General features: G+C 40.5%; 1 protein-coding gene across 2 annotated transcripts in view; it reads right to left on the bottom strand.

Annotated features, from left to right (window-relative positions):
- The window catches only part of rims3 (regulating synaptic membrane exocytosis 3), a 56,817-nt gene that overhangs the window by 13,995 nt on the left and 28,005 nt on the right, over positions 1-14,817 (bottom strand). The window contains exon 2 of one of the 2 annotated variants that reach the window (XM_015028972.1): positions 12,465-12,805. The exons of the other annotated variant lie outside the window; for it this stretch is intronic. Coding sequence (XP_014884458.1) covers positions 12,465-12,729 — 265 coding nt within the window. The 5' untranslated portion in view covers positions 12,730-12,805. The remainder of the gene's footprint in view (positions 1-12,464; positions 12,806-14,817) is intronic. 2 annotated transcript variants of the gene reach the window in all.

Here is a 14,817-nt window from a genome sequence, read left to right on the forward strand (position 1 = left end):
GTCAGCTTTAACTTCAGATTCATTGAACTGGCTGGAAGGGAGGTGTTATTTTTATTTCACTTTATATCATGTCGGGTAAAAACAAACTTCTGTCCAAATCAATAACTTTTGTGGCTCTTAATAATTGTGTGTGGTCTATGACTGCAATTGATGCTTGATTGTAAATGGACCCATCAAAAGTTGTTTAAGGTAAAAATGTCCTCTGATGTGATGACTTCAAAGAAAGGAACGGATATAAATGAAAATGAAAAAAAATGTCGGTGCATGGGTGCATCCGTTTGTTAGATTACAGTAAGCATTTGTGAAAAAATACTTCTGTCAGGCATAGATTTAAAGCGATTCCAACATGTTTGTTCTGACTGGAGGGAATATTACCGCCCCCTGGTGGCCCAGCCAGCGTGCCGACATGAATCCGGTGGAGAGTCTTAGCAGGGAGCTAACGATTAAGGCGTTCCAACCTCAAAGACTTGGAGCTTATGGTTAAATAACAATGACCAAATTACCAATGGAAACAAACAAAACGAAACAAAAAACCCTGCAAAAATCAGTTTCCTTTTGGTTATTTATACTCCCTGAAGCATACGGAGAGCACAATGTGACAGACACTGAAGTATAATCCAGTAATCCAAGTGTTGTTTTCTGTTTGATTATACAGAGGCATTAAACAAATCTAATCTCCTGCGCTGTCCCCGTGTGTCAGGCGGACCGCTCTGTGAGGTAATAAACTAGGAAGCGGTAGAAGGTATTGGGGTCTGGGAGAAGAAATTAGTCATTTAGAGCCATAATCCATAGGAAATGGTTTCTTGAAATCGAAAGACTTCATGTGTGGCAGGATGTCTGTCAATGCGTGAATATGCCCCACTGGCTCTAATCTAATGCCAATTAATTACAATGAGGAAAATAATAATCTAATTTAGATGTAATTTCCTCATGATTACTCAACTGAACGCCCGATGACCAAGTGACGAGCATTTGCAATATGGTAGAACAATATGTAGCGATAAAAGAACAACGCTTAGAAATAAAAAATCTTTCTTAAAAACTAAACGTGAGGCGACGCGGTTTCTACATCCACACATATCTTTACCGATTTGAACCTTGCCGGTGCGGACAAGGATTTATTCATACTTCGTTTGGAGTTGCGTTTCCCGCAAAGTTTCTCTTATTTGTTTTTTTAGTGCTAAATTTTCTGTGGATGGCGCCATGCATTCATGTTCTCCTTCTGCCTCCTTTGCCTGACCTTTGTGGTGTGTTACTTTTAGGAGAAGTAGTCAGAACAGTGTGTCCAAATGCCTGGACTCGCCGTCCTCACCGACATAATGACCTGGGAGACGATCGCACGGCGGCACAAGATGACAACATTTCCAACACGGACCTTCAGCTTGAGCGGGCATGGAAACAACAAGTTCCTTGTTTGCGCTCGAGCTCATGAACATAACCTCCACCTCAATGTACCTCCACCATATTTAAGGGCCAGGCAAGGTCTGACCGAAGTGGAACCGTCGACGCGCTGTCGAGTGGTTTGGGAGAGGTTGTTTTCCCTCCCCCCAGGCTCGGTGTGTCTTTATGGACAAACCGAGGCAAATCCCCGATGTGTGTGTGGTTTATAACATTGTAATAAACACAGCAATCACGGCAGAGAGGAAAGACCATTACAAGTTCACAAGTTCGTCGTCGTCAGGGGAGGATTAAATAGCTATTGACAACATCTTATTTTATTTCCATTTTGTTAGAAAAAAAAAAAAGAACAGAAGGAGTTTGGGGGACGTTCAGCCGCAGCATCCGACCAGAAGCAACCAGAGGGAGTTTGATGCTGCAGGATTAAACAAATTTACACAAAAATGTCACAATTTTTATAGTAACGGTCACTACGCAAAACTATAGTCATCAGTTGGCTTCACTGCAGACACACAACATCTAAACAGGACCTTATTGGGATGCAGCGATGCACGTGCAGAATAGAGACACAAATCCCAGAGCAGCACCCTAGAAACCCAAAAAAAAAAAGAAAAAAGAGAAAAAACTGTTGAATTGTTCAGACTGTCTGGCTAAGAATAGAACACGGACGAGCTGGTGGGCATGATCAGGAAAACGTGACAGATGTCTGAGTGAAACTGGGAGCTAAAGAGATGGGGATTGACACAGAGAGATAAAGGAGATGTGGGGGGCGGGGGGGGGTGAGATGAAGGTTTCAGCAGCCAGATCAAACACAAGAGAGGGCAGCAAGGGAGAACGGTGAGTGGTGACATGAGAGGAGACGGGACGAGCCGGGGAAAGTGATCAGCAGCCATCCTGGTAGAGGGCTGGTAGCCACCAACAGTCTCCTCGGTGTGGAGGAGAAAGCTTTTAGAGACATAACTGAAGTTTCAGAGCATCTGGAGCACAAAAGCAAAAGAAAAAAAAAAAAATCCCCAAAGGCTTGAAAGGAAAAGGGAGGTGGTAGAGCAGGAGGAGGAGGTGGTTGTACCTACAACAAAGCATTAGTCTCACCTGAAATAGCATCATTTTTTTTCAGTGACTCACCCGGCGTATGAATAGCAATCGTATGTACTCATCGAGAGAAATTACTATTATTACAGAAAGGCAGTTAGAGTGTTACCACAACAACTTTCCCTAGTCATGACAATTCGCTGCTTTTTATTCTGCGCCGCTTGCTTCGCTCGGTCTTTTCAAAGCAGCAGCAGCAGCAAAGTTCCAGTAGCTCTTTTCAGGAAGGATCTGATTACCGCGGGCGTTCCAAAACGTTGCCACAAAAATGACTTAAAATGCGTTTCCCAACTGTGACTCAGAGGCGAAGCTAAAAGTAGGCCACGAGTGAGTCGAGTCGAAAAAACACCTCCGATTAAAAATGACTAAAAATAAGAAGATAATCATTGCAAAAGATTTTAGATTACCGAAAAATAAACATGCAAGGCGAAGCCATCTGAGTGTTGGGGAGAACTGTATTTCTACTTCAAACATCTACAGAGATTTCATAATTTCTTTTTGTCTGCCACAGGTCTGGAAAAACAATCCCAGTACAATGAAGCTGTAGTTCTTGTGTTTTTCAGCAGAGTGGAACATTTTCCCTTCAATTGTCGGCCAAAAGGAGGAAGACAGTCTGCGGCTGTCATATCTGTTCCAGAGACCTCACACAGAACCTGAGGGAACAGTTTGTATCATTTTTACGTTTTCGACTCAATATTTCAGGGACTTTGTCATTTTATTTGCGTTGCAGTTTTCATTGTTAGGATGGACAGTAAACAATTTTCAGTTCAATTTACATATTTAAAAATATACATATTTATAAGACATCTAATTGTCTACTGATTTCCTTCAAGAAAAAAATAAATATTTTCAGATAGGATTTGTCTTCTCTGTTCAAGATTGTTTTTTTTTGTATTCATTTCCTTTGGGTCAAAGAGGAAATGTCACATTTAATAAAAGGGTATTTCTGTTACCTGTTGCCTAGTGTGCAATGTGCCTATCTGAATATTACTGTTAGGCTGCAAACTTGCCAGCTCAAGACAATTAATCAATCAGCTGAATTAATCAATCAATCGAAAAAGTTAATTTATTATAGATTTCTTGTTTGTCCGGCTTCCTTTTCTTACCTGCATTCTGATAGCTTCGGCATTAGCTACATTAGCATTTCCTTCAACGTTTGGAAAAATTACATTAGACAAGGTTGATGGAAATAGCATCCGTCAACCTTTCTCAATTTCTGCAAAAAATATTTTTACGCTCGCTTGAGGTGGTTCTTGGCTTTTCCGAATAAGAGTTAACGAGCTAAAGCGGAGATGGAAATACGTTTTGCAAATAAGTTCGGACATACCGAACTATTACCTCACGCACTTCCTGTTCTTTAAAGCTGATCTAAATAGCATTGCTGTACTAAACAGCAATGTTTACACCTAACAAAATGATGTTCCGCACAGCCTGGGTGAAACACAGTGGACGGAAACACACGCTACTCAACATTTTCTTTGTTTTTTCTTTTTGCAACATTTTAAAAGTTCACTGAAAATTTGCATGACAATTGGATGGAAACGTAGCTACTGAAATATCCACAGCTTGTCCTTTAGTTTTCTCACCACAAAGATTAAATTACACACTCTCTAGCTACTGCAAGACTTCTGAAGACACCGACTTGCACTGCAGTTGATTTAACAAAAGCAAAGAGAAGTGGACTTAATAAATATGCAGAGCATTGATCCAGTTAACAATTATTCACCTCTATAATCAGATCTGTCATAAATGTGGGAAAAAAAAAAGAAAAGCTAAAAGTATTGCAAAACGGCAAATATTTGCAGCAGGTATACAATTCTTTTGTATTGTCCTCATGCTGAAAATGACAGCTTTCCGCTGCGAGAGTGAGAAATAACATCACCGGCAATGATCTAAACTACTTCCCATCACTTTATTCTCAAAGCTGGAACAGGACTTCCAGTCAGTCAGCACAAACATATTTATTTCTGTGACAAATGCCCAGCAGGGGAGACACTTGCTACTGTTCTCAGAGTAAACTTGGATTCAGTTTAATAAGAAAGCTAACAAGTATTCTCTTCCTGTGTCAAATAACTCTTCCCTTGCCGTCTCTGCTTCTTGTCTTCGTCTCTGGCGTTTTTCCAGCCGTGGCAGAGGAGTGGCAGAAATAAACACACAGACGGAAGATTTAAATGAAGAATATTTAAAGGACTTGAGGTTTACAAAAAGACGAGTGTGGGTGTTGAATGAGTAGGGGGGAGGAGGGAGGAAGCAAATAAAGAAATGAAAGAGGGAGGCCATCGCAAATGAATTTGCACGAGTCGAACGTATTTGCAGAAAAATATAAAAAGAAAGTAATATAAAGTATATATAAGGATATATATATATATCTTTAAATATATATATAAATATATATTTAAAGATACACAACTGTTTTTTTTCCCTCACAGTTTGATATTAAATCAACTGAATGATATATTCATCAAATATAGAAGCTTACGTCAAGAAAGACTATATATGCTCTTAAACATTTGGGAAAACTGAGGCTGGACCCACAATGTTTGACCCAAATCAACCACTTCTGAATTTCAAGAAAATAGACCAAAACAATCTCATAAAATCTCATGTTCTCATATTTGTGCCATTTAGTCATCCTACTAGTTTCAATCATTTTCATTTTACAAATCAATGGAATGCCTCTTGCAAGCATAAGAGCTCAAAGCAGAACATTGTGAGACGTTATTCCCGATACATGGATGCTACATGTGCGCTCTTCTCCTGCTGTTGCATTCCAAGTTTTTCTGTGCCCGGCATGCAAAGCAGCGGTCATGGTGACCACTTCCTGGGCTGTCAAAGGGATGAGTGCTCAAGTAAAAAAAGAAGAAAAAAATAACAAAACAAAGCACTTCTGTGTGCAGCAGAAAACTGAGCAAAGCTGTGTCGGGCAGCATAAATCTGTCCAGCTGCTAAGCGGATGGATTTTTTCTAACATTTTGACCCACAGACACAACCATCTAACTGTTTATTTTTGTTCTGAGACAGTGATGTAACTTCTTCAAGTGATTCTAGGCGGCTGGCATGGAAAGCTGGTGTTACTGAAGTATCTCGTTGCGTTGGATTTTGGGCTAAGTGCTGACATCTTTATGGCAGAAAACACACTATGATGTCTTTTCTGTTCTGCCTTAACGGAGAAAAAAAAAGGTATTAAAAAAAACAAACAAAAAACTTTTGATCATTTTTAATGTGTCAAATTAGGGCTACAAACAAAAAAAATGCATCCATCCTCATTATTTAAGTGTTTCACCATTAGTTTATCTTCCAGTATAGGATCAATCAATCTGTTGTATTGAAAATGGCTCATTTTGACTGATGTTTATGGGCCGTCGGGTTGGAGCGAATTACCTCAATTGTCATTATTTACAGTGTAGACACATGTTTCCAAATGCAGATGTCTAGGATACAAAACTGCAGTCTGGAACAAATTAAATTTGTGTTGAGAAGTTTCATTTGATGTTAGTGAGATAAAGAAAGTCTGTATGTACGTATGCAGTGTATGCAAACATCTGGTTCCCTCTGTGTGTTGGTTTTAATCTGACCGCTCCACAGGTTCCTATCAGGGGCGTCTTCCTCTGTGTGAGGGTCGACGGTGAACTGGGAGCTGATCTCCTGGCGCTCAGTCATGGATAAAACCTGCTTAGGAGATAAGAGCTTGTTCAGTAAAGAAGTGACTCACCTGTTAAACCTGGGAAACTGTGTCGTGTGCGTCCGTGTGCGTGTGTGTGTGTGTGTGTGTTCCTTCTCCTTACCGATCCTAATAATAGCAGGTAATAAAAAAAAAAGCACAGACAAAACCAAAATGCCATCACTGTGGCTTGCCAGTTACAAAGGCTAGAATAATGAGATGGCGGTATTACACATTTTGGAAACTAGAGATACGTGTAGAATGGCATGGAAATATTAAATGAAATATATTGAAAGAAGAACATTCTTATATGGATGTAAGAATGTATGAAAACAGACTAAAATGGGTGAGGAGTAATAAATAAAACATCTGCTTATACAACAAAACTGCTGAGCTTGGCTGCACTGCAGTAAAAAAAAAAAAGTGCAGTCGTAGAACATGAACATGAAAATCAAACTTTAACGTGCAGTTCTAAAAAAAAATCACCTGGGTTTGTAACTGATATTAATGTTTATCAAGGTTTTAGCTGGAGCTAATAGCTGGGGACGGAAATGCTAATCAAAACTCCAGTGCAGAAATAATATCAAGAACGAGACTAAATACAAAGGGATGAACTGAAAAGGGCTAGATCACAGCTCAAGTAAATAATCCAAATGGGTAACACTTTATTTGAAGGGGGGTGAATAAGACTGACATGACACTGTCATAAACATGACATAACACCTGTCATGAACATGAATAAGCCTTCATGAATATTTATGACTGTTGTCATAAAGCGTCATTTAATACAAAGTTGACATTATTCAAAATGTCTTTGTTATGACAACTTGACATTAACCAGGAAATCATTACTGACATAAATTTGTTATAAAAGAATTAATGATTGCACTTTAAAAATCAGGTAACTTTATGTTATTAAAGGTAAAGTTTAAACAGTAATGATTTCTTAGTTAATGTCAAGTTGTCATAACAAAGACATTTTGAATAATGCCAACTTTGTATTAAAAGTGTCATAATTTACTGAATGACGCTTTATGACAACAGTCATACATATTCATGAAGGCTTATTCATGTTCATGACATGTTTATGACAGTGTCATGACAGTCTTATTCACCCCCTTTCAAATAAAGTGTTACCTCAAAATGCAAACACAGATGAACCCCCTTCCCCCCCAAAAAAACAAAAAACAAAAAAAAAAAACAGAATTGTGACATGCACTCACTTCCTACTAACTCCAGGATTCAGTTTAACGTTTTACTGGAAACTTTTTAAAAGTCCTAGCGGCTTGGCACCGGAAAGCTTTACCACATAATATGATTAGGCCACAGCAATGCTAGAATTGGAGAAGGACTGACCAACAGCAGATGAGGCAATAGGACGTATTTACACATTTGTCATTCCAGAGCGTAGCTGTGACATGTTGCCAGCTACAAAATGACCACAAGAGCCAATTAAAATAATTCATGCCTTCCATCCAAACGGTAGCGTTTGGTTCCTTAAATACCGCGGCCCTGGTCCACTTTCGATGGAAGCGGAATACGCTTGGGGGGAATTTGAAAGCACGAATGCCTACTGTTGGTTTTCGAAACCGAATATTTTAGGGGAAGTGTTGATAATTTTATAAGAAAAGCAGGATATTTTACGCCAAATGTTTTGTTTATTTAGTGAGAGACATCAAGCGATTTTAACCAGTCAGTCAAAATGTGGGACCCAGTTCTTCATAGAATGGAAAACCTAAGCTAACCTCGCAGACGAGGTCAAACACGTAAAACAACTCCGTTGTGCTGCACCACCTCATAGTTGACCACTCCGTATTTATTCCAGGAATTGGTTAGCAAAATAAACCAAACCCAAAGTGGTCTGTCTTTAACCTAGCTGCAGCTTTCAGCATTGTGTAATTTTGTCCAACTTAGTTAAACTTTTGTCAAACAGGCACAATGCTGAGTTACTGTAATGCTTCCAGTATGATTTTAATTAGGGCGCGTTAAATTGAAGCAACTGCCACTGGCACCGCACTGATGTTTCCAGCTTCATTTTTGACCGTACTCGAAAACTTGCTTACATGAGACGATAAAAAGTGTGGTCCTGAAAATTGACCGAGTCCAATTCCACAAATGGAGCCGGGCAGAACATAGCGTCCAGAAACGGACACAATAACAACACAATAACCTCGTTATGGTGTAATGGCGACATGGTGGCATGTTCTCCAGTTGTTTTTGACCACTTTATCTTTTTCACATCGAAGTGTCTCCCTTGCTGGTTAAACCATTAATTTAATTGCATGCTTTTCATTGTTTACTGAGAAAAAGTTGTAGATAAGAGCTCATTATTAAACTGAACCAGATTTGAATGTTACTAAAGATCTTTCACTGTTGCTACACATGCAGTGCAGATTTACTCCGTCTCACTCTTCCATCCCGAGTAAATCAGTCCGGGGGCTTATTGGCTATTAGCTGAGCGACTGAGCGGAGCAAGGAGCAGACTGCTGGGTCGACCCAGCCCACCGACCAATCAGCACGTGTCAGTCGGAACATGGAGTTCCAGCGGCTGACCGGACGGAGCTGTTAACGACTGCCAGGGCGAAACCCGAAAGGAGACACAACTAGCCCAAGCATTTCAAGACGCAGTGCTTCTTTATCACCCAGTCTCAGTGGCTCACGTAGGTAGTTTACTTTACTTTGGCATCTATGCAAACCAAATAAAAGAGGTAGTAATTGGAAAACAAGACCAAAATCCAGCCTTCATTGAGTAAACAAGATCGTTTTTCCGTACCAGACTTGTAACTTTGCCTGAGAAGATTCCTAGAAGATCAGTGACATCATCTGCAAATGTTACGCAAAAGCCTTATGACTTGATTCAATTTGAAGCTAAGTCAATTGGAACGTTTTACCCTGTAAGCCTCAGTAACATTTTCTTTTCAAGATACACTGATTCCTTTGTTTTTGGAGGTTTTAGGGTATTTCCTACAATTACCGGTACGAGAATTTTTTTTCCTTTGACGCCAATGAGGTGGTGAGTGGCCCAATGATTTAATTCTATCAGTTGTGCAGGAACAGGGATCTCTAAGAGTGTTTTCACTCCTGATAGTCCAGTAGACTCGGTTCAGTTTTGGACCAGAACTGCTACATTTGTTACACTTTCAGCTGGTGCGGTTCACTTTCGCACAGCTCTGCGTCAAACGATCCAAACCCTTCAAAAATCCTGTCCACGCCCTCATCTGTGGTGGCGCTACACCAAGAACCACTGAGGGAAATGCCGCAAAAAACTTTTGAAGAAGACGTCTGGCACAAAAGCATTGTTTTTGTTTACATTTTGTAGTTATAGGATTTGTAGCTGTAGGATATTTGTCTTTTGTAAAAGTCGAGTCATTTCTCCTTCTACCTTCGAAACAAGAACGTTTCTTATTGTCGTATTTATCCAGAAGGTCCTACGCTACAGTTCGCCTGGAGCGGTCTCCGGTAGGTTTGGCGTTCACGTACACATTCAAACCGCACCAGAGTTCGCATCAACTCAACAAGGCGCAGGTTTTTAAGAGGGCCAAAGTTTAATTTGTTTTGGTCCGATTGTGCATTCACACCTCCCCAAATGACTTTCTAGGCAATTTGAGTTTTATTTAAGAACGATTCCTAAAATATGCAGGATGGTGGGCCTTCAGGACCTGGTTTTGGGACCACTAATAAAAAGCACTAAATGCTTATATGAACTGCATTAATCAAATAGCCTTGCTTTTCCCTTGTAGCTAGCTCCATGTAGCTTCCCATTAACTCTGACTAGCTTCATGCTATTTTGCATATAGGCCAAATAATTCAATTTGGGTCTCAGTGGGCCAGAGCAGCTTCTTCCACACGTCTATGTTCCCCACCTGGCTGGTTGCGAACTACAAACAAGACCTCGTGTATATTTTCCCTTCCACTTCACAATTCCGCAATTCTTTGCCCAGGTCCATAACATAAACCCCCAATAAAACACACCAAAGTTTAATTATGGTTATACAATGGCACCATGAAAGACTCTGAGGAGTGTGCATCACTTTTTTTTTCTTTTTTTTTTTTTGGTAAACTCTAGTATAACCAAATTCACTACCAACCGTAATTTCGGTAATAGGAACAACTATATTTTTTCAAATTGCTGAAATAACTTTTGACGTTTATCTAACAGCCTGTTGACAACACGGAGAAGGAAGAAGAACGGTGCTGTGATGTTGTGATTTGGTTCCAGGCCTGATGTGTTCTTCTGGCTGCTATAAGGACATCTAAATTTAGATTCATCTCCCTTCCTCTTTTCTACATCCTTAGCTTCTCCTTGCCTCCTCTTCCACACTCTCCCCTCCTATGTGCTCTCCTCAGCACCACAAACACAGAGACACGGAAGCCCCTGTGGTGAAAATATCGACAGCTCTGTCTGCGTCAGACAAGAGTCAGCTGTGCCTGAGCGGAGCGAGTTCTTTCTGCATGAGTCTATATTGGGAAATGGCGTTTTCAGAAGCCGACAATATAGCTTGTTCATAAAGGACTATGAGCTTTATATAAGTGTGTCTCGATACACGAATGTACTAAAAGCTGAAGTGGAAGCTATTATGAAAGATAATCTTGATGCTATAGTCAGAGAATAAAGAGCCTGAGTGTCAGATAGGTGAGTAATTGATTCCAATGTTGCATAAGATACCTGAAGTAACATTTTAGGTGGTACAAACGAGTGTGACTAATGCAAGTTGGCAGGATTTGGATGTAGCTCTTGAGTCTCTTCAGTATTGTAAAGTTCTGTCATAGATCCACTGCTTAGAGTGGATTCTTTTTGGAAATCATAAACACTGAACATTTTGTCATATCGCTGCACGCAACAGATAGAAAAACAAGTTACATTCAGTTTAAAGCACTATAGGCACAACATACGTCTAGCTAGCAAGAGAGCAACTAGCATGCCACTCACATGCAGAGAAAACTTTAAAAACATTACCACTTTGAAAAATAGATACATAAAAAGGTACAGGACACGACCTAACCATGTCCTTGAAGACTTTTAGCTGGAGTGAGCTTGAGTCAGAACATCTGCGTAACGTATAAATGCAACTGCCTCAGTTCGCTGCTATTGGGACTACTGACTAAAATTAGGATTTTAGTCAGCAGAGCAATAAAGAGAAACATCCGTTGAAAGTTCATTTTATTCAGAATATTTACCATGTTTAAAAACAGGAAAAAGAAAATGACCTTAAAAGGATTTCTGTTTGGTTTTCTACAAGCATATATATACATATAAAAACTAACAGCAGGACACAAGCAGCATCAGTTAATCTGCGTATCAATGTGTTGCTACAATATTAGCTGTCGTAATTAAGACGAATAATTCGTCCTTTTCTGTTTATGCTAGTCATCTGTTTTACATTTTGGCACAAATACCATGACGCCGTAACAGAAACTGATCTGAAGGTTCTTGCAGCCTTGACATGGACATATTTGCAGCCTGGCCAGTTCACAGCAAAGCAGTGCATGTCTGAAAGGAGCGTTGGACCCGCTAACGTTTGGAGACAAGCAGCAGAGAACGCAGACAGACGCACACTGCTCTGTTCAGGTTGCTGGCCACTGCACTCGCAGCAGAAACACAACACGCTAGGAAGGAGCGCAAGAGGAACAGTTTTTTTTTCTTTTCTTTTTTATTAACACGTTGGAAGAAAAAAAAACACACACAGCATGTTACACCACAGGATACCCTCCCCCTACTGGCCCAGCTTCTCCAACTGTGTGACATGTTATCCCTCCGTACAGCAGGAACAAACGGTCTTGTTTTCGCCACACACGCGCAAAACCGACAAGCACGTTTGTCGCAGCTTCACAGGATCTGTAATTACACGCTATAGGGGACATATTAGAGCGTAGAGCCACGGTCGCAATGCATGCTCACTGCCACCAATGCAAACCCACTGCAGAGATCAGAGCACAGCGGTGCACACAGTAGACCTGCAGTCTCTTACAAAGCCACAGAAAGCTTGTTGATATGTACTCTTATTACAACAGTGAACCAACAAATATACTTCATAGTGCATTAGGCCTCTATTGGGGTGTTCCTAAAGCACCAGTTTTACTATAATAAAGAAAATAAACTACGGTGATATATCCAGCTTTATCCAGAGGATTAACCTCTGTAGAGGTAGATTCATATCTAAATCTACCTTAATTCCAATATGATAAACAGAGAAATCAAGCAAAGCCCAATTTCAAAGGATGACAAAGAGGAGCGCATTGGAAATTTTGCCTTTAAAACCCAAAGTGTGACCTTCAGACCCCCTAGTTTATATAAATAGTCCACCAGCAAACTGACCTTGCTGGTTAAGTTGCTGTGTGCTTCTGCTCCACTGTGACAACCCCACGATGGCCACCATCTTGGCGCCCAGGCTGGAGCGCCGCTTCTTGTTGCCAGTCAACGACGCCGAGTCCGGACCCCCATTGCTGGGGCTCTTCTCCAGGCTGTACATGGTCCCCGAGATGCTCGAGGAGCGCACCACGTTCCGTGCCGCCGCGCTCAGCCCGCCTAGGCCGCTTATCCCGCCCGGGCTGGGCACCTCCACGGAGCTGCTGAGCATCATGGTCCCTGCTGAACCGGAGAGTCAGACGGGAGGGGAAGGGGATCCGGGGAAGGGGACCGGAGAGCTGGAACGGGGGCTAAAGACAGAGAGCAACAACAACAACAAGGTGAGGGTGGGAGTTTAGCCGTGACACAGAAGGTGGACAGAGTGTGAGTCTTTGTGGTATTCAGAAGTTTGGGAGACTAAGAACACAAAGGTCAGTGGGAGAGGACAGTACAGATGGATGCAGGCTGTTTTCTTGCTAAACACCAAGCCACTCCTACAAACACACAAACACACACAGACTCTAAATGTCAAGGCCGGCCTGCTGTGAAGGGGTGACCCTGTCAGATGGTATTCGTCTAGTTGTTGTTTTTTTTTTTTTTTCCTTTTTTAAATCTTATTTTTCAGACTCTAAACATTCACATGGTAAACTTGAGTCATCACTGCAGCAGATGGACACTGTGACCATGTGCAAACAGATGTGTGAAACTTTTAACTAGTTGAAACAGCATGCGATCTAAGTTTTCGAGACACTCGTCTTATGACTTATTTTGGCAGAAAAACAAGCCTGCCAAAACTCCCACAGTGTCGCAGGGATTAGGCTAAACTGACAGCCATTGGGCAAATTAAATATGTAGGCGCTGTGAGCCTTTTAAATATTATGTCTTTGTCGTTGCTGCTCTTCTTCCACATGACAACCTGTAAATAATAATAACAATTGGATGATTTTCAGTTTGACACGCCTGTCAATAACTCAAAAATCTTTCTTTTTTTTAGCTAATCTTTGAAACCATACCTAAGCATTCCCAGGTCACATTAACAATAACACTCTTCGGTGTGGAGGTTGGTAAGGAGGGAAGACGACTAAAAGTTTGCTGTTTTCCAGTGACAACGCCCAAAAGCTGAAGGGAGCTACGTAAATGACGCTGTGTTTTCCAATTTCTTAGCAATTTTTGAGCCTTCAACTTGTATCTGTCTGGATTTGAAAACGACGGGAGCCATTTGAAAATATTGCTTACAGTTAATATTGCATAATATGTACATTGTTAAATGACTAAGAAATGCCATATAACATATTTTCACTAGGGTCAATAATAATAATCACTATTGGCAGGATAGGCTTTACAAAACTCAGATCAGTGCATCTGTACAACGTCTTGCCCTTGTTTTGTTTTGTTTTTTACCATGACCCTAATAGTCTAATCGCTCTATTAAATTCAATCATGGTTCACTTGTGTGTTCCCCAAAAGGAAATTAAAACATCTTCGGTGATAAAAAGCCCTTTATCTCTGAGCAATGCCGCTAAACCTTCTTGATTTATCTTGCCTTCGAACTCATCTGTTATCTGTTTTCTTTTCTCTCCCACAGTATCGCAGGGATTAGGCTAAACTGACAGCCATTGGGCAAATTAAATATGTAGACGCTGTGAGCCTTTTAATATTATGTCTTCGTCGTCGCTGCTCTTCTTCCACACGACAATTTATTGTCGCTCCTCAAGCCCAGATTTGTCTCCCCTTTGTTATTTTAAACAGCAAGTAGCAGCAGCTGCAGTTTCATCGCCCTATTAATAGAAGCCCTGCAAAATTTATCTACCTCAACACACTGACACACTTAAATATGTAAGAGCATGTAGCTATGGCAAAAGAATTGAGAGACTTTGCTTGGGAACAAGCAAATACCTGCAGGTGAATGCTAATGCTAGCATTCTAACATGATGACATGGGCACGAAACGAAGATGTCTGCAAAACTATCCTTAAAAAAACAAAGAAATATATAATTTAATGATTAGTTTTATATTTTCTTTACAATTTTTTGATGGTCTTGCTATAAAGCGACTTGTCCTCCCCCCATATCTTCTGCTTCTTGTCAGATTAAAAAGCACTCAGTGGCGTGAAACGTTATCACAAATTAGACCCAGTAGAAAACCGCTGTTTTATTCTCAAGTGTTTAATTGTTAGATATTTTCCTAATCAACTAAAGTTAACTCACAATAGATGGCAATCACTAAGGTGATTTTCCAACTTCATTTTTTTTTTTTTTTTTTTTTTTTGGCGGGCAAAAAAAACACTTCTTGTTTTTGAATGATCACAAACAAAGGGAGCCAA

Source organism: Poecilia latipinna, unplaced genomic scaffold, assembly GCF_001443285.1.
Source record: "Poecilia latipinna isolate Pla-1442-1.1 unplaced genomic scaffold, P_latipinna-1.0 Scaffold141, whole genome shotgun sequence".
NCBI classification, from domain to species: Eukaryota; Metazoa; Chordata; class Actinopteri; order Cyprinodontiformes; family Poeciliidae; genus Poecilia; species Poecilia latipinna.